The 21,126-nt window shown below is 38.9% G+C and overlaps 1 protein-coding gene across 1 annotated transcript; it reads left to right on the forward strand.

Moving 5' to 3' along the window:
- The first annotated feature begins 17,732 nt into the window (after positions 1-17,732).
- On the forward strand, positions 17,733-19,701 carry LOC147609579 (uncharacterized). Its single transcript, XM_086787978.1, has 5 exons — positions 17,733-17,907; positions 18,482-18,823; positions 18,908-18,971; positions 19,053-19,158; positions 19,693-19,701. Exons 1-5 carry the CDS (start codon positions 17,733-17,735, stop codon positions 19,699-19,701), a joined length of 696 nt encoding a protein of 231 aa, XP_086644104.1.
- The last annotated feature ends 1,425 nt before the right edge of the window (positions 19,702-21,126 follow it).

Raw genomic sequence — 21,126 nt, forward strand, 5'->3', positions numbered from 1 at the left:
TCTTGTATTCTATAAATAAGATATGAGATGTGATAGGATGTGATAAGAGGTGTATAAGAGGTGATAAGAGGTGATAAGATGAATTAAGATGTGATAAGATGTGTATGGGATGAGGTAAGAAGTGTATGTGATAGAATAGGATGTATATGGGTTGTGATAGGGCGAGAATGGATGTGATGTAAAAGATTAGATGTCAAGACATATGGGGTTACATGAATGGGAATGTGGAAATGGATGTATGTATGTGGATGTGTGGATGTGGAGATGGGAGTATGGATGTATGAATGTGAAAGTGGATGTATGAATGTGAAAATGGATGTATGCATGAAGATGTATATGCATAGATGTGAATGTGGATGTAGATGTGGATGTATAGATGTGAATGGGAATGTGGATGTGGATGTATGTATGTATGTGGATGTAGATGTGAATGTATAGATGTGAATGGGAATGTGGATGTGGATGTATATGAATGTGGATGTAGATGTGGATGTATAGATGTGAATGGGAATGTGGATGTGGATGTATGTATGTATGTGGATGTAGATGTGGATGTATAGATGTGAATGGGAATGTGGATGTGGATGTATGTATGTATGTGGATGTGGATGTATGTATGTATGTGGATGTGGATGTATGAATGAGGACGTGATAATGGATGTATGCATGTAGATGTGGATATATGGATGTGAATATGAATGTGGATGTGGATGTGGATGTATGGATGTGGATATGGATGTGTATGTATGAATGTAGATAAGGGATGAGGATGTATAAATGAGGATGTGAAAATGGAGGTATGCATGTAGATGTGGATGTATGGATGTGAATATGGATGTGGATGTGGATGTATAAATGAGGATGTGAATGTGGATGTGAATGTGAATGTGGATGTGAATGTGGATGTATGGATGTGGATATGGATGTGTATGTATGAATGTGGATATGGGATGTGGATGTATAAATGAGGATGTGAAAATGGATGTATCCATGTAAATGTGGATGTATGAATGTGAATGTGAATTAATATGTCGTCGATATGAGGAAATGGATGAGAATGAGTACACATTGAATGGAATGTGGAATAAGTAATGTGGACTAAGGAGGGATAATGTGGAAAGACAAGAGTTTGATTTAGAAACTGTATTTTGTGACTGTTTGTAAATGACTGTTTTATGTCAAGAATGCTGGGGAAGCATTTTGACCATCTTGTGGATTAAGGTCATGAAGACCTAACTGTTAAAGTTGCAACTGCTGACGGAGAGTCAATGGAGGACGTCTCGCGTAGCAAGGTCGACCGAGGTCTTGACCAGCCTCGGTTCGATTTAAATGGTGAGCTTCCGGTACGGTGGATGAGGGACCAAGGAAGCGGCCTATGAGTGAAGCGCTAGGTCACCTGCGAAGGATCCTAGAGGGTGCTGACCATACGGTGCTCGGGCTCTGGGTCGCCCAGGATACCCACACGTGCGTCGAGGAAGATATTGGAACAAGGAGTAAGAGTTGTTTTGTGAAACCGGGCATGGATCTGGTTGATTGACCTTGCTGGTCTTCAATGGATGAGTCCATGGCTCTTTATATGGATCTGTTGGTTGATCTTGCTGATCTTCAACGAGAGTCCATCTTGAATTTTTATAAGTGATTATTTTGCCGAGTATTATGGGCTAGGAACTATTGAAAAGGCCCCTGTGTGGACAGGTGGTGAGCGTTCTAGTTGCCAATGATGCCATAGATACTCTGATGAAGGAATGCTGGGAAATTATGAATCAACCGGATAAATTGGAAGATTGTGATCAGTGGTACTATGGTTTCATTAAAGGATTGTTTTAAGGTTAGTTGATGCTAAGAAAAAGGCAATTTCATATTGGGTGTGTAAGTGGTGTGGCTAGTTTTATGTTTGCATGAACTTCCGGCTAGGGGGCCTTGGAACTCTTTTCCTTGGTACCCGGGACAAAACCTAACCAAATTCCAAATTGGATCCCATCACTACAGTGGTTGGGCGGTTGGCTAACCCATGGGATCGGATGGGGTTAGGCTGGACTGATGGATCCGTAAATCGAGATTTAATTTCTATTATTACGATAGATGAAGTAAATCCCGGATAGAAATTGTTCTATGGATAGGAATCAACGGCTGTGCCTCTCTTGATGGGGAAAAAAGCGTTGATCCCAATGATCCAAGTGCAAGTTTCTTCCTTGATTTGACCAAGTACCGTTAAAGGTGCAGTCAGATCAGTTGATCCGTAATGATCTTGACTACGTTAGAGTTAAGAGTTATCCTGGTGGAATCGCCCATGCTTTCCGGGTAAAGGAAGTTTTTCCGGTTTCGGTTTTGGACAAACCGACGGATTAGTCTCTTGTCCGGATATCCGTGGGCGAGGCCCCGAGTGTGGGTCCCTGCCCCGCGCATGAAGTGCTACTTCCGCTGCTAGTACCCCGAATCTGTTGCGCGGTGGAGACCGGGATCTTACAGTTGGTATCAGAGCATTTGGTTAATAAAGATCAACTGAGAAACCAATTATGTCAAAAGTTTATCAAGAAGCACAAAAAAGGTTGTAATTGTGTGATATAATTCATACAATTTAATATTCAAACTGAAATTCATAATTTGGTAATTGGGTCTTTAGATGGAAGTACCGCAATTATATAGAATCCTTGACTTGCTTGAGGCCTAGACATGATGGTATTTACCTTATAATTCCAAGGGCCGTGACTATCCGTATATACCGAGAGTATAACTGCAGCTCTTTACGGACAGTATATACGAGTAAATCTAAGACTTGAAATTATAAGCGTTAATGCTATCCAGATGATGAATTCAAATGTGGTTGATATGATTTTTAATTCTGTTTGAGAATTGATGAATTGATTTGGATTCTGATTGAAAAATGATGATCCCTCAAAATTGGTTGAAGTGTAATAAGCTGAGCGAAACCTCAATGAGGATGAATGGGACGAGTCCCTGTGATGATATTCATAACTCGAATGATGATAGTGATTTCAGCAAATCACTATGAGATTAGTGGATTGTGCTGTCAAAGTGCTACTGTTAACACTTGACTTGGTATATCAAGTTAAGGGATGACAAATTGAAAACTTGCTTGACTGAAATTCCCGTGGAGGAATGTTCAGAAAGAAAAATTTTCGATCTGATGGACCATTATCGTGTTAAAGATATGAATGATATGATCTGAAATGAATTGTTATTTAATGATGAGTTCTATATAAGGGATATTTATCCCCGTATTCTGTTGGGTTGACCAGAATATAAGGAACCCTAGAATAAATTGGATCTTAAGAAAAAGAGTTGTCCTCTACTTGGCGAGATGAGGACATCTCGCACTTTTTTAAGTGGGGTAGAATGTAAGATTCCTCCCCTGCCTTTGAGGTATACAGGAGTAAGAATCTCCCTTTTTGATCTTATAATTATTCCCTCTCTAAAATAAAAGAAAGATTCTGTTTAAAAAAAAAGGAAGACCCTTTTCCTAGAATACTTCTCAGGAGTCACGCTGTTTTAAGGATTCAGAACAATGAGTTCAGAAGTGAAAATCGATGTTTTGGATACCAAGGTTTTGGTTTTCATTCGAGTACGGCCCAAAAGAAGTTCTTTATCTCTTGGGGAGTATAAGAACTTATCCCCCAGATATTGTGAGCCTTATATCTGAATTCAATGAAAGTAGGTGACTTAGCCTACAAGCTTCCTTTACCTCCTCATCTCAAAGTTCTTAATGTATTTCATAGAAATAGGTGCCAAACCCAAATCATGGAAAGACGGTAAAACTTCAGTGGCAAGTTACCGTTAGCTTCTAAGTTACGCTAGCTCCTTCCTTTATATAAGTCGTAACTTTTACTTGTCGTTCACAGTAATCTTACTCCCATCGATCTCCTTTCTTTCTTAATCTCCTTCATGGCTTGGCAACAAGAATTAGTTTTATCCATAATGATTCCTCACCTTCAAGACGCAAGTGAGTCTGTGAAGAAGGATTTTATAGAACAGTATGAGCGCTCACTTTTTCCTCACCTAGGAACTTCTGTAGCGCAGACCAAATGGCGGACCTATCAAGACATAACTAGGGTAACACCCTGGGGTCAGCAGCACTTTCGTAACAATGTCTGCTTGGCCATGGTTATCGAAGCCTTGGGTTTGGGTCCTCGATACTACTGCGTCATGAGATCAAGACATCTTGGGTTTTCTGAGCGGGTCTTCTTACTGGCGTGTTTTCTTCCTCATGAGAAGATATGCCTTTACCCCGTTTTTGGCTTGCCTCTCAGAGGTCCTTTTGTTAGAACACCTCATACCACTGAGATAGGCGCAGCAATAACCCACAGAATCATTCCCATAGATGAGTTACCTTATACTTGTGCAGTTTGTGAGGACTGCTTTTGTGACCATATGATGGACGGGCTTATGGAAGTGTAAAGAGTTCCTCTATCTTTACTGTATAAGTTTCGAGAATGAATAAAGTTTAAATCTTGTTCGTATTTTGAATCTTGCTCTCTTTAAGACTTATCTTGGTGGTTAATCTTGATTAAAATTTTTCTCTAAGTCTCATATTCGTGAATCTTGCAAAATTACCCCCAGTTTGCGAGATGAGGGCATCTCGCGTTTTTTAAGTGGGGTAGAATGTAAGATTCCTCTCCCAACCCCTTTTTGATGTCTAGTATCTTCCCCTGTAATCAATCCCTCTTCAGAAATATAAAGACCTTGTTTCTAACTATTTTAGCCTAGAGAGAGAAAATATTCTAGAGAGAGAATATTCAGATTTTGAATATTTTTGGATAGAAAAATATCTCTTATAATTCAGATGAGTTCCCCTGAAACAGAAATTCAAAAAGAATTTTCCAATGTGCAATTGGAATTAATTGGAAATAGGTATAAAGAACCTTAGTCTAAGGGTCTAGATTTTCAAAAATCTTTAGACTATGGTCCAATTAAGGTTCCTATGGGCCAATAGCATCAATCCATGTGTAGGGAAGAGATAAATCCAAATTTGTAAAAAGAAGATACCCAAAAATGAGTAAATGCTCACATAAGGTGAAGAGTTGAAAATGTACAAGGTTTATTAGTAAAAAACTATGAGCAATATTAAAATGATTCCATTATGACACATATGTAAGGAAGGGGAATTCTTTAAAGGAGGTGCATATTTCACATAAGATGAAGAGTTGAAAATGTACAAGGTTTATTAGTAAAAAAAAACTATGAGCAATATTAAAATGATTCCATTATGACACATATGTAAGGAAGGGGAGTTCTTTAAAGGAGGTGCATATTTCACATGCTTGAATGAGTTTTAAACTCATAAAAATTGAGATTTATCAGTCATAGCAGCGGAGCTATGGTAAAATTTTTATAAAAATTATGCATAAAATAATTTCATTCAAAGTATAAAAAGAGGACTTCCTACCATATTCTAGGAATTATCATCCTAGATTAATTGAAAGAATTTCATTATAATCATGGAGAAATTAAAATTTAATATCATGCATAAAGGATAAGTTTTTATATCAAAAGTGTTATTTTTACCATTTTTATTTCATGCATAGAAGTATGCATAAAAGAAAAATTTTTATATCAAAAGTGTTACTTTTATCATTTTTAATTTTCATGCATAGAAGTATGCATAAAAGAAAAATTTTTATATCAAAAGTGTTACTTTTACCATTTTTATTTCATGCATAGAAGTATGCATAAAAGAAAAATTTTTATATCAAAAGTGTTACTTTTATCATTTTTAATTTTCAAAAGTATGCATAAAGGAAAATTTTTATATCAAAAGTGTTACTTTTATCATTTTTAATTTTCATGCATAGAAGTATGCATAAAGGAAAATTTTTATATCAAAAGTGTTACTTTTATCATTTTTAATTTTCATGCATAGAAGTATGCATAAAGGAAAATTTTTATATAAAAGTGTGACTTTTATCATAATTGAATTTCATGCATAGAGGTATGCATAAAAGTTGATTATTTTATTATAAAAGTGTTACTTTTATCATAATTGGATTTCATGCATGGAGGTATGCATAAAAGATATTCTTTTTATACTAAAAGTGTGATTTTCATCATAAATGGATTTTATGCATAACTTAGATGCATAAGAGAAATTCTTTTATTCTAAAAGTGTAATTCCTACCAAATTGACTTTATGCATAAGAAGATGCATAAAAAAAAATTGATTTTTAATTCAAAAGTGTCATTCTCATCTAAATTGAATTTATGCATAGGTACATGCATAAAAGATTGAATTTTAATTCAAAAGTGTCATTTTCATGAATTTATGCATAGGAAGATGCATAAAAGATTGATTTTTCTTCAGAAGTATTAATCTCCTTAAATGGAATTTATGCATAAGTAAATGTGTAAAGAAATCTTATATCAAATATAAGAATTCTCTTGTATTCTATAAATAAGATATGAGATGTGATAGGATGTGATAAGAGGTGTATAAGAGGTGATAAGAGGTGATAAGATGAATTAAGATGTGATAAGATGTGTATGGGATGAGGTAAGAAGTGTATGTGATAGAATAGGATGTATATGGGTTGTGATAGGGCGAGAATGGATGTGATGTAAAAGATTAGATGTCAAGACATATGGGGTTACATGAATGGGAATGTGGAAATGGATGTATGTATGTGGATGTGTGGATGTGGAGATGGGAGTATGGATGTATGAATGTGAAAGTGGATGTATGAATGTGAAAATGGATGTATGCATGAAGATGTATATGCATAGATGTGAATGTGGATGTAGATGTGGATGTATAGATGTGAATGGGAATGTGGATGTGGATGTATGTATGTATGTGGATGTAGATGTGAATGTATAGATGTGAATGGGAATGTGGATGTGGATGTATATGAATGTGGATGTAGATGTGGATGTATAGATGTGAATGGGAATGTGGATGTGGATGTATGTATGTATGTGGATGTAGATGTGGATGTATAGATGTGAATGGGAATGTGGATGTGGATGTATGTATGTATGTGGATGTGGATGTATGTATGTATGTGGATGTGGATGTATGAATGAGGACGTGATAATGGATGTATGCATGTAGATGTGGATATATGGATGTGAATATGAATGTGGATGTGGATGTGGATGTATGGATGTGGATATGGATGTGTATGTATGAATGTAGATAAGGGATGAGGATGTATAAATGAGGATGTGAAAATGGAGGTATGCATGTAGATGTGGATGTATGGATGTGAATATGGATGTGGATGTGGATGTATAAATGAGGATGTGAATGTGGATGTGAATGTGAATGTGGATGTGAATGTGGATGTATGGATGTGGATATGGATGTGTATGTATGAATGTGGATATGGGATGTGGATGTATAAATGAGGATGTGAAAATGGATGTATCCATGTAAATGTGGATGTATGAATGTGAATGTGAATTAATATGTCGTCGATATGAGGAAATGGATGAGAATGAGTACACATTGAATGGAATGTGGAATAAGTAATGTGGACTAAGGAGGGATAATGTGGAAAGACAAGAGTTTGATTTAGAAACTGTATTTTGTGACTGTTTGTAAATGACTGTTTTATGTCAAGAATGCTGGGGAAGCATTTTGACCATCTTGTGGATTAAGGTCATGAAGACCTAACTGTTAAAGTTGCAACTGCTGACGGAGAGTCAATGGAGGACGTCTCGCGTAGCAAGGTCGACCGAGGTCTTGACCAGCCTCGGTTCGATTTAAATGGTGAGCTTCCGGTACGGTGGATGAGGGACCAAGGAAGCGGCCTATGAGTGAAGCGCTAGGTCACCTGCGAAGGATCCTAGAGGGTGCTGACCATACGGTGCTCGGGCTCTGGGTCGCCCAGGATACCCACACGTGCGTCGAGGAAGATATTGGAACAAGGAGTAAGAGTTGTTTTGTGAAACCGGGCATGGATCTGGTTGATTGACCTTGCTGGTCTTCAATGGATGAGTCCATGGCTCTTTATATGGATCTGTTGGTTGATCTTGCTGATCTTCAACGAGAGTCCATCTTGAATTTTTATAAGTGATTATTTTGCCGAGTATTATGGGCTAGGAACTATTGAAAAGGCCCCTGTGTGGACAGGTGGTGAGCGTTCTAGTTGCCAATGATGCCATAGATACTCTGATGAAGGAATGCTGGGAAATTATGAATCAACCGGATAAATTGGAAGATTGTGATCAGTGGTACTATGGTTTCATTAAAGGATTGTTTTAAGGTTAGTTGATGCTAAGAAAAAGGCAATTTCATATTGGGTGTGTAAGTGGTGTGGCTAGTTTTATGTTTGCATGAACTTCCGGCTAGGGGGCCTTGGAACTCTTTTCCTTGGTACCCGGGACAAAACCTAACCAAATTCCAAATTGGATCCCATCACTACAGTGGTTGGGCGGTTGGCTAACCCATGGGATCGGATGGGGTTAGGCTGGACTGATGGATCCGTAAATCGAGATTTAATTTCTATTATTACGATAGATGAAGTAAATCCCGGATAGAAATTGTTCTATGGATAGGAATCAACGGCTGTGCCTCTCTTGATGGGGAAAAAAGCGTTGATCCCAATGATCCAAGTGCAAGTTTCTTCCTTGATTTGACCAAGTACCGTTAAAGGTGCAGTCAGATCAGTTGATCCGTAATGATCTTGACTACGTTAGAGTTAAGAGTTATCCTGGTGGAATCGCCCATGCTTTCCGGGTAAAGGAAGTTTTTCCGGTTTCGGTTTTGGACAAACCGACGGATTAGTCTCTTGTCCGGATATCCGTGGGCGAGGCCCCGAGTGTGGGTCCCTGCCCCGCGCATGAAGTGCTACTTCCGCTGCTAGTACCCCGAATCTGTTGCGCGGTGGAGACCGGGATCTTACAATATTGTCCACTTCCTCTGGTGATAGTGTCGGTTGATGCATTACCATATCCTCATTCTTATGTAATCCCAAAACTCGCAAGAAGACAAAATAGATATGCTTACATGCAACGTAAGACTTTCCTCTAGATTCTCTTTGCACGAAATCAGGACATGTACACCAAGGTTGTACCTTGATGTGTATAAAATAGTCCCCTCCACTCTCACATGCCAAATGAAAAATAGAGTAGGGGGATGGCTGCATTGCACTCTCATTAAGGACTGTCGCTGTCACGGCCTCGGCACTACCAATCCTCTTTTCTGCTTCTTTGGAAATCCAATGCCTCCACTTGGTTGATCTCTTTGTATTTTGTGTAGCATCATGTGGCCTCTTGTCATTTTCTTTGTTGCCCGCTGCTTGTGTGGATGTTTCTCCCACCCCCGACACAAAAGGTTCTTCATGAGTAACATCTAACTTGAACCCTGCCTTTACTAATTTATCTACCTCTTGGCTGGTTATGTTGGTCCCAACATCCACTTTCCACGTATCTGGGTATGATGGCTTGTATATTATGTTTGGATCTACATGCCATGTGTGTGAAACATCTGAAGGACAAAACCACATCATTTGAGCCTTTGGCCCTCCCGGACCAGGATGTCGTCACTCTGAGTAGAAGCTAGGGGCAACAACTCCAATAGAGCTTCCCTGTATGTATGAGTTGCACTTAAGTCTTCCATCAATACCTCCCAAACATTTGACTTTTGAGTTCAATGGGGTTCGTCTAATGGCCCACATTGTGCGTCCAACGGCCTCTTCCTTTATATGCATTTGTCCTCCGCTCATTGTGCCATAATGTTGTTTAGGCTCTTCATGTCCGACTTCTTTGTTTCCTCCAGTCATTGGACTTTTTGGTCCTCCCCTTGAAGCGGGACTTGCTGCACTGTTTGTTCTAGATCTATCTCCAAAACTTACTCTTCTTGCTGTTCCCCGGTTTTGACGATGTCTGCTCTGCATGACATAACCTGGACGATGTGAGCATTGGTCTACTTCCGTTGTCCTCACCCTCTTCCGTTGAATAGTCTCCTTATCTCCATGTAGAGGCCTTGATTCCTCATATATAGGAGTATTAGCTACTGTTTCATGGACCATGCGAGCCACTTGTGGTGGTGTTAGTCTTGACCTTGCTGCTACCCTATCCAACAACTTGCTCAAGCTTGGTCCCTCACCTTTGTGCTTCCCCATCTGATATGCATATTGCTTTGCACTTTGTAGTAAAGCGTTTGCCATATCTGAAATGCACGCATCATACAAGCTAACCTTTTCCTTGTATCCTTCACCAGCAAGCCAACTCCCATGTACACTTTCAGATAAGTTTGTTCGAGGGGTTTGTGCTAAATCCACCGAGCTTAAGACCACCTGCACACAAGAGGTTTCATACAAGAATTCATAAAATTGACTCCAATGCAAATGCATCCATACAACATATCAGTTCTCTATAAAATTTCTCACCCTTGACATGAGGTTGCCCCAATGTGCTATTCGTACTTCCCACCAACTCATCCACGTATCCATCACTGATAGTTTTCCCTCATGAACATGTCCATTTCTCCACCACTCACGAATCTCTTTACTTTTTAAGAAAGCTGACTCCTTATTGGTTGCCAATCTCCATTCTTCACACAAGTCAATATGGTGTTGTCGACTTTCTGCCTTCACGCATTGTTTAGCATGCTTCATCAAACTTTGTTTCCAATGGAATAAGCACGTTCGCTCCCTGTCCTCCATAATGTTGTGCGGACCCCCATTGAAAACGGTCCTAACTGCACACCAATTAGACCCTGCTTCATCAGCCATAAACCCATAGAAGTGTGCGGGTGCATAACCGCATTGCTCCATTGTGCTATTCAGCATTTCCCAAAATAGTACTTGGCTTTTTGTATCCTCCTCCTTCATTTCGCATGTGGCAATTGTCAACAGCTCTTGAACACTATAAGATTTTGGAGATAATTTTTTCAGTCAGCTATCATTCAAGGTAAATGAAAGAAATGAAAAAATTGGAGTTCGTAGTCTCACCTTGGGTCGTAAACATGACAAGCCATTGTTGACCAACCAAAAACTCGATGAGTGTGATCAAACAAAACCCAGGACTTTGACAAGTCACCTCCACTGTCACACCGCATGCGATTCACCAAGTCCACGCCTGATGCTGGTCCTCGCAAAGACATCTTAAAGACATAACATTTGTCATCAGGGCCACCTTGTCCTGGGAAACGGCTACCTTGTATAAATGAATAGCGAGATCTTCTCTGTATAAGAAGGATGCTATCAAAGCCCTCTCCTGCTGGCATCAATTTTCTTTTCTCCTGGGATACAATGCGTCTAAACCTAAAAAATATAATTTCACAATAAAGAGAGGACCAAATGTAGAAAAATACTTCCAAATATAATTAAGTTATAGAGTGAATACTCACCTCTGGTTTTCCACAAGAGGACTCAACTCCTCCAAAAAATTGCAGAGCTCATGATCCCCAATACTTGTAGGTAGCTCATCATTTTGATTCATCATGGAGGAAAATAGCATATCCTTCACAATATCCATCTGTATTTTTCGAGGACCAGCACTTCTCTGGGTTTTCAGCACTTGAGAAACAAACATTTTCACACGCTCCAACATTGACCTTGAAGTTCCTGGCTGAACTGGATGTTCATGCAGCCCAGTGTGGAGCATCATTCTTGTAATAGTTGTGTCACGAGGCATTACGTAATACACAATACATCTACACACTTGCACACAATGTGCAGTTTTGCGACAAAAGTGACAAACTATTTTAGATTTCTCATCCTCTGTCAAAAGTCCAATTGCAATCTTTTTTGTCAGATGTCCATGAAAGAAGGTGTTGTTATACCTTTTATTATTCAAGTAAAAAGGACAGCTGAGCCTATGGCACTCCAAAGTACCAACACAATAGCTAATACGCACGGTACAACTTACAGACATGTTTGATGTTACTGGACGTGTCCATAGGTGACCATCATATTTTTGCTCCATTCCATCCATATTTCCTATTTTGCCATATGTTGGTGGAAACTCTAGGATGGAATCACCATCATAATGTCTTGGCACCTCCTGGACTTGGATGACTCGAGTAACTTTTTCCAACAATGAACGCAGAAGAGAAGGTTGCTCCTTCTTACGAAGAACCGAAAGTATACTCTCTGAAGCAATACATTCATCTTCAGAGATCTTGTGCTTTGAACCTTTTGGATTGCTTGTGCCTTCACCTGGTTGCAAAATAGTTGCTGAGCCATTCAAGTCACTCTCAGAGGAGGAGCTCGAGATATGAACATGGGTGTTTTGTGTCCCTAATTCTTCATCCACTAAACTCTCCAAATATCGGACATCTTGGGCAATGTCGTCAGCACTAGAATCAAGACTATCAGCAGCACAAAGAGGACTACATTGTAGCATATATGTTTTACTACGAGAAATATCTATGAGGTAGTTTTTATTGCCCTCCATATCATAATGAGCGATGATTTCCTGTAGGCTTCCATCGGTCCTAGTAGCTTTCACTCCAGAAAGGGCGTGTGAAGAAGGCAAAAACCCTTGTAGATATCCGTGACTGACAAGCGTGGTCTGGTGGAGAAGTATTAAAGTTTGAGATTTTTTGCTACTGCCATCAAGCTCCCACTCAAAGGTAACAGTGTGCTCCATAGGGAAGGCAATATGAAGATGCAGAAAGGACAGGAGAGACGAAAATGTGAAACAGAAAGGATAGGAGAGACGAAAATGTGAAATGAAAATATAAAAACGAAGGAACAGGTGGAGCAATCACGATTGAGAATGAAGGAGGTTGAAATGATAAAACAAGGTGGAGCAATCACGATTGAGAATGAAGGAGGTTGAAATGATAAAACAAGGTGGAGCAATCACGATTGAGAATGTAGGTGGTTGAAATGATAAAACAAGGTGGAGCAATCACGATTGAGAATGACCACGATCAAATTTTTTTATAAAAAATATACAAATATATATGTATCTACAAATATATAAAAAAATACACAAATATATACATTTATTGATTCTAAGTGTTATTTTAATAAAAAGCTTATCTCTTTGTAAATACACACACACACATGTTTATATTTATATTATTATATTGTATAAATTCTAGGCTAAGAACCCCGGATGGGGATATATGTAAATACACATACACACATGTTTATATTTATATTATTATATTGTATATATTCTAGGCTAAGAATCCCCCGACGAGGATATATGTATTTTAGTGTGTGTGTGTATTTACAAAGAGACTAGTCTTTTACTTATTTTAGGATATACAAATATATTAGATTATATATCTAGTAGGCTACACACACAACACACATTTATTAACATCAATATATATATACATATTTAAATAGCCTAAACTATAAAATGTACGTGTGTACAATAAAACACTTATAGCTTAATACATTTTTAGATATATATATGTGTGTGTGTATATGTATCTATTTTTAGGCTAAGTATGTTTTAGGCCACACACACATATGTGGTGCTTAGTTTAAAGGGTACACGAAGAAAAGAGATATTTAGGGTACATGAAGGATAGATATTTAGGGTACATGAAGGATACTTTCAACTCAGCAAGCAGGCAGACGAATGCAAGAGAAGAGGTGAGTTTTTTTTTCATTTCTCGATTTTTCTCTGTTCTTCTTTTCTGTGCGCCGGCAGCGGCTTCGTTGGAGGTGTACGTTGCTGCTTTCGTAGGCGGTGACGGTGTTGAGGACGTCCAAGTTGTGGCGTAGGCAGAGACGATGTTGAGAAGGTCTTTTGTGAGGAGACGGGGGCAGCGCTGGCCGCAACGCCTCCATCGCCTCTCCTCCAGCATGTCCACTCCCCCGGCAGAGCCTGGGGATGGTCTGCGCTAGCGCAGACCATCCCCAGGCTCTGCCGGGGGAGTGGACATGCTGGAGGAGAGGCGATGGAGGCGTGTATGAGTAGAGGTTGAGCCGGTGGCGTTTGAGTAGGTGGAGGTGGTGCAGGAGGTGGAGGCGTCGCTGGGCGAAGACACAGGCGTCGCTGGGCGAAGACACAGGCGTCGCTGGACCTTAATAAGCCATGCTCTTGCATTTCCACCCCCCCGGCAGAGCCGGGGGATGGTCTCCGCTAGCGCAGACCATCCCCCGGCTCTGCAGGGGGGGTGGAAATGCACGAGCGACCATTGATCTCTTGCGTATTCTGAAAACATTGATATTTTTTTTTTATCTCTAACGTATCTCTTGCGACCATTGCATTTGGAAGGTTTCGCTTACCCAATCGTTTGGAAGGTTCTCTGCAGAATTCGAGCAACAATTTTTTCCAGTGATATTTTTCTTTATCTCTAGCGTATTCTGAAAACATTGATATTTTTTTTTTATCTCTAACGTATCTCTTGCGTATTCTGAAAACATTGATTTTTTTTTTTTATCTTTAACGTATCTCTTACGACCATTGCATTTGGAAGGTTTCGCTTACCCAATCGTTTGGAAGGTTCTCTGCAGAATTCGAGCAACAATTTTTTCCAGTGATATTTTTCTTTATCTCTAGCGTATTCTGAAAACATTGATATTTTGTTTTTATCTCTAACGTATCTCTTGCGTATTCCTTATCTCTAGCGTAGGCGGGTATCTCTCCTTATCTCTAGCGTACGCGGGTAACAATGGTTGAGAACTCTCCTTATCTCTTGCATTTGGAATGTTGCTCTCTCGAATGCAGGTGTAGGGACTATTGGGGCACAATATTGTGCGTTGGCGCTCTAGAAAAAGAGGGCACACATTGCCTGGGGTGGAAGCATCAAGATGTACATAGGAGAGGGGAGGTGGGTGGGTGGGCACCTAAAGGAACCTAAATGTTAGGTACCTTATGTTTACATTTTCCTATAAACATTAAGTACTTTAGTTCTACCACAACCTTTAGCCATATAATATATACATAGCATAGAGGTCATGTGAATTTATACACAACATAGAATTTTTTAACTTCCATTCAAATGTTAGATACCTTAGGCTTACCTTTACGTTCATTGAAATGTTAGATACCTTAGGCTTACCTTTACGTCCTTAGGCTTAGCACCTTTACTCCCATTCAAATATTAGATACATTAGGCTTACCTTTACTTCTCCCAATAGGAATAGGAAACTTTAAAGCACAAGCTCACACAACAGAGAGTCGTGTAAGTCCCATTTGAATGGTGCATTTCTTGTACGCATTGCTTGAACATATGGCACAATGAATTTGAGCTCACATTTGGCTATGGATCATCGTAATGATGATGACGAAGAAATGAGCAGACGAGTTCGGGTGCATTTCTCAGTAGTAAGGCTTGCATAATGGTTCTTGCACCTGCACGTCCTTCTACGCTTATATCATGGTCCTCTCGGATGAAACACTGCAATGGGTTTGCATCACTGCCACCATGAACAGCCAATATATATTAGCTCCTTCAATGGCTCTTGTATTAAGCTAGGAAGCTCAGGTTTATTGGTTTCTCCTCAAAAATGTGCACTCTAACCAGAAGAGCCGTGGCTTCACTTCATGTCTATGCTATTCTCTCTCTCCCCACACACACACACACTAGTAGGAGATGTTTGTGTGTGAGGTTGATGTTTTCCTATATACATGAAGTAGGGTTTATGTGTGATTCAGCTCAAACTTTTTGCTACTCATATTCAGGGCAAAAGAAAGGAAGATGGCTCCAAGAAAAGCAGGAAAACAACAGGCAAAGACTAAGAAAGGTATATGATGTGAATAGCCAAGATTCTATTGAGATTGTGTTTTATTGTTTTAGATATGCTTACTTGGGCTTGGTGTGTGTGTCTTACAGACAACAGGGGATACTCACTAAGATCTGGGCGTGTTTGTTTGACTCTTAGCGAGGAAGCTCAATCACGGACACCTTTGTCCTCACATGTATCTCCTGTTAGAGAGGAAACAGAAGCGCATAATTCTCTTGGTCATGAGGAAGAAGTGCTTGTGTTGGAGAACGAAATGAGCTCACCTCCTCCAACTCACACGGAGATTCCTGAATCTAGTACTGGTCAAGGGGAGACCCATAGAAGGCTTCTTGGAAAATCTATTGAATTGGGATTGCTTGGTGATGTATTCACTAAGTTTTTTGTGCAACGCAATTCCTCTACCCCATTGGTCCCTTTATGCAGGCTGATTCCAAATGAATCCATCCGTACAGTTTCTACCCAACTTGAGGTGTTTCGTGATTCTTTTGACTGCCATGGTTATGTCGAAGCATCTCCTCCTTTTTTAGTTTCACTTACACGTCCAGGAAGCTCTATGTATTTCGCGGTCACACAAATAGACTTGCAAGAATGGGGACCAAACTGGGTGGTACAACATGACAGATTTGAGGATGAAATCAGAGGAACTGAGTGGGAGGATCTCAGTGGTAAGAAGTTTCTTGTATGGGATGGCAATCATCGTGTGAAGGCATGGATGTCTCGAGTGCGCGAAGGTATGTTCTTTTGAATGTCATAGAGTGATTTTATGCAACATTAAAAGTAATATATTGTAATATCTTTATTTTGCTTTCTCTAGCTTGGTCTCATAGCCCCTCACGCCATGTCCGGGTCAAATGTCAATTTTTGGTTGTGGACAAGAAGCAAGAAGGAGAATTGCTATTGGCTTTGCGATCTCAAAATGAGTAAGTGATCTCTCTCTACTTAATTATGGACATTGTGAAGTCATAGTTAAGTTCTTAGCTCATTGTGACTCTTTACAACACAGATTGGTGCGCACTAGTGTTACACCCACATTGTCACATGAGATCTTCATGTTTCAACGATTTGGAATGGCAGACAAATCATCCATATTGGACTACCTTGGTGAAGACGTAAGGAGGTGGGCTTTAATGGAGCTTAGTTTGGAGCGACGAAGTGGAGAGCAATGGTACAATGCTCCAGCTACAATCTTGGCACAGCTTGTGTGGAAGGTAGTGTTTGCATTTCCCATCTTTTATTAATAAACGGATTATCAATGTTTTTTAATCGTGTGAGTGATAATGAGTCCTTTTCGTTATACGTAGACACCGTTTGAAAATGCGGTGAAGCAAGCTATATCATGCATTGATAGACGTGCCATGGGGTTGCAAGAATATGAGACAAAATGTGAGAAAGCCAGACGTGGTGTAGAGCAAACATTTCGAGATAGAGCGTACAAGATGCTCATAATTGCAAACCCATCCAATGGTGATGCATTCTTTCAACTCGTATATAACTATGATTGGTCCAAGAAGGGATTGGTTGCTTTGACCAAAGAAAAGCTCTACACAGTCGCCATATCTCGGATTTCAACTCAAAGGTATGTCACATGTCAATAAACCTCCCTTAACATAAACTAACCTTAATATCTAATCTCTTATGGTTTTGGTATGATGCTGAAATAGGAAGACGGAATTGCTTCAAATGCTTATGACCGGGAGGGCAAAGGACAAGGTAATTTCAGAGATGTTTGGGGATAACAAAAAGACGTTGCTGCATATGAAGAAAGAGTTGTATTGGGAAGAGCTAATAGGGGAGGCAGACTCTATTTTGGAGGGTTTATTGGTATATGATGATGTTGTCTACATCCCACCATTTATGCAATGGGTGCAAGAGGAGCGATCGAAACACATACCATGGGACTTCCATGAGGTGTGGGCAAAGATTGGAAAAGTAAAGGAAGGCCAAAAGCAACCTGAGGTGGAGAATGCCGCAAAGAGGGTTGTCTATAGGTATATATCTTCTAATGCCATTACATTTTTGTAGAAAATACATATACGCTTTTAAAAAAATATTTTAGTACTGTTTGTTTTATTTTGGACATGTAGGTGGGTGCAGCTACTCATTGGCCAAGGTCTAATGGACGAAGAGACGGAAGCAATCAAAGAATGGGTAGATCCAAATTCCTCGGAAACAATGTACCCGAAGGAATGGGTTGAGAGAGGGGTTTCTGATTGGGAATTTAAGAGATGTCCTTGGTGGTTGGACTATCCTCTAAATCATGTGCCTCCAAGTGAGGAGCTCCTAGAAAAAGGTACTTTTTTGCTTTCTACTGAATTATATGCATGTTTATGTAAACCTTCCTACCTATACATATGTAAACTATCCATATGCATATACATATCAGATACATATACATACAGATATATACATATACAAATACATATGTATATACATATGTATATATACATATGCATACATAAATACATACCTACATACATACACTAAATTCCTACATACATACAAAGTTCATGTTACATTTAAGATTTGGCATGTTAGATTTTAAAGAAACATTGTTAAGTTTTGATATATACATACCTACATACATATACATATAAATAGATACATATACCTACATACATATACATACACATACATATACATAGACACATGCCTACATACATATACATACCTATACATATACATAGATACATACCCACATACATATACATATACATATACATATACATATACATATGCATATACACATACACATACATGTACATATACATATACATAGATACATATACATCTACGTACATATACATATACAAAAAGGTATGGGGATTTTTACCTTTTTACTAATTATCTTGATCTATTTCTTGAAGAATTTAAGAATTGCCAATCTGAGCTTGAAAGAGAGCCCCCAACTCAAGAAGACTCTAGAATACCTTCCCCACAGCCAACAATCTTGACCCAGTCTCCAGTAGTTGGATCCTCGCGCGTGGCCCCAAAACCATCCACACCACTGTCACGAGTGCCACAATCACACCAAGAGCATACATCTACATCATCTCAAGTGCAACGTGAGAGGCGAACAAAGAGACGTCTTGACATTATGCATGATGTTCAAGAGGGAGACCCCACAAATGAAGATCAAGAGAGAGACCCTCCAGAGCATCTTCAAGAGGGGGAGGTGTCAGGACAACGTGACATCATGGACATGACTAGTAAGAGTACTTTCCATTGCAAATTTATTTTGAGAAGTGTGTGCTTTCGAAATGCATCTCATTTTTTGTCTTGTTTACTTGCAGGTGAGAGATGTTTTTCACACATATTGCTGGTAGACATCCACACTCTTTCGGAGGGCTCAGATAGGTTAAAAAGAATAATTTCACCATATAATTAGTTTTCCAAGTTGTACTTACCAAAACCAAACATCATAAATCTTTTATGTAGTGTGGAAGAATTCTTGATGAAGATTCCCAAGGCTCTATCTCATAGAGGTGCTCCCTCAGATACAGTGGCTCGCCTCGTATGGGCTGACTTTCCTACAGGTTTACAGGTTATTGATGTAGATACAGATGGGTGTCCCTCATGGAATCAAGTTTCTTCATCATTGATACGTGCCACACTCAGTTTTGTTGGTTTGTTTGTGGCTGATGAGGGTTGGTTTGTGTGTTTGAGTCTAATGGATCAACTTCCTAAAATATATTCCATGGGAAAGAAAGTTGGATTGGTCATGCATCGAACAATGTCTGTTCATGTGGAATCAAGTTATTTGTATGACAATGGAGAACGGGTAAGTCATAATCTCTGAAATATTTCCCTTTGTGTATACATGTTATGTGGTATGGATATCCAAACATAATGTTTTCTCGTTATGGTAGGTGGATACATTGGCGCTTAGTATGTTCTATCGAGTAAATTGCCATGTCCCTATTATTGATCGTGAGGCTGGGCAAAATGTTTCAAAGAAGTTATTCAATGCTCAACGAAATTTCATTTTTGAGAAGAATAAGAAGCATCCATTCCAACGCACAATGGTCTTGGAGCGCTACATTCGAGGTGGTGCAGAAAGATCTCCTATGTTCTTTAGGTGAGATAATTTTCATTCTGGTCATTTTCATAGCTACTTTTTCAAAATACTTAGATGCACGTTTATGATTGTATTTCATTGTAGGTGGCTAATGGAGACCTTCTCAAGTGAAGGAGATAGTGTCTTGGACGTTTTTGCGGGATGTGGAGGCTTGGGACGTGCATGCCAAGAGTTAAAAAGGCACTATATGGGGATAGAGAATGACATGGAGGTAGCCAAAGCATGTCTGGGAGGTTTCTCATTAGGTCGGGATGACATGTAGAAGAATGCTATAATTAGAATGCTATAATTTGTGGATCAAAAGACTTTGTATTCGAGATTGTCATGGTTTGGAAGTTTAAAGATCGATATATATATTTTTGATCTTTAAAAGATTGTGTTTTATATTTAAGTAAGTAAGAAAGTATGTATGTATGCAATGTATGTATATATGTTAGTGCTGCGTAGGTGGCTCTTGTATATATGTATGTATGTATATGTATATGTATGAGGTGTATGAATTTAGGTAGATATATGTATATATATAATTATATCAATAAGTATGATGTGGATCAAAGACTTTGTAATCGAGATTTTCATGGTTTGGAACTTTACAGATCGATATATATATTTTTTATCTTTAAAGGATTGTTTTTTATATTTAAGTAAGTAAGAAAGTATGTATGTATGTATGTATGTATATATGTTAGTATGTATGTAGGTAGCTCTTGCATGTATGTATGTATATGTATATTTTGTATGTGTATATGTATGAGGTGCATGAATTTAGTTACATATATGAATATATGTAATTATATCAATAAGTATGATGTGGATCAAAAGATTGAAATTTATATTGTTGATCTTTCAAAGCTTGTTATTTATATGTAAGTAAGTTCTTGGTCCTTTACAAAGCTCATAGTAAGTTCATGGTCCTTTGCAAAGCTCGGACTCCTTGTTCATTGCTCCAAAAAGCTCGGCAAAAAAAGCTCGCAAAAAAAAATCCCCCTGGTGTATGTGGAGGAGCAAATACCAAATATCCATGTCTTTATTACATGGCAAGCACAGGGACAAGAGAATGGCTTGCAAAAAATGAGATTGGAAAACCACCATCCAGAAATAATGTGAATGTTGTCGATTATCCAACTTCTGTTAAAATTTGGGATCCAATTCTACCAATACATTTAAAAAATGTGCATATATGTACATTGCATGCAGAGATAAGAATCTTGGACAAATTGCTCCGACTTCATCTGGACTATGCAGATTCTATTAAGCCGACTAAACTTGCAGATGAGTGCATAGAAAAATGTGAAGCCTTGCTCTCTCAAATGGGTTTCCATGGTGGCGAAGTGCATCTTAAAAAAGATCCTGTTCTTTCTAGAGGTACAGGTGATGTTCTGCAAGATGTTTCAAGGGGAGGAGAAAAAGCAAGAAGATTTTTGAGCAACCATG

Source organism: Cibotium barometz, chromosome 51 (genome assembly GCF_041138505.1).
Source record: "Cibotium barometz isolate CiBa-2024 chromosome 51, ASM4113850v1, whole genome shotgun sequence".
NCBI classification, from domain to species: Eukaryota; Viridiplantae; Streptophyta; class Polypodiopsida; order Cyatheales; family Cibotiaceae; genus Cibotium; species Cibotium barometz.

What these genes read in the sequence shown, in the direction of transcription:
- LOC147609579 (XM_086787978.1), top strand. Translation starts at nt 17,733, where the DNA reads ATGGACGAAGAGACGGAAGCAATCAAAGAATGGGTAGATCCAAATTCC. An exon ending in TGAGGAGCTCCTAGAAAAAG is followed by an intron (nt 17,908 to 18,481) that starts GTACTTTTTTGC and finishes TATTTCTTGAAG; the next exon opens with AATTTAAGAATTGCCAATCT. An exon ending in TGACATCATGGACATGACTA is followed by an intron (nt 18,824 to 18,907) that starts GTAAGAGTACTT and finishes GTTTACTTGCAG; the next exon opens with GTGAGAGATGTTTTTCACAC.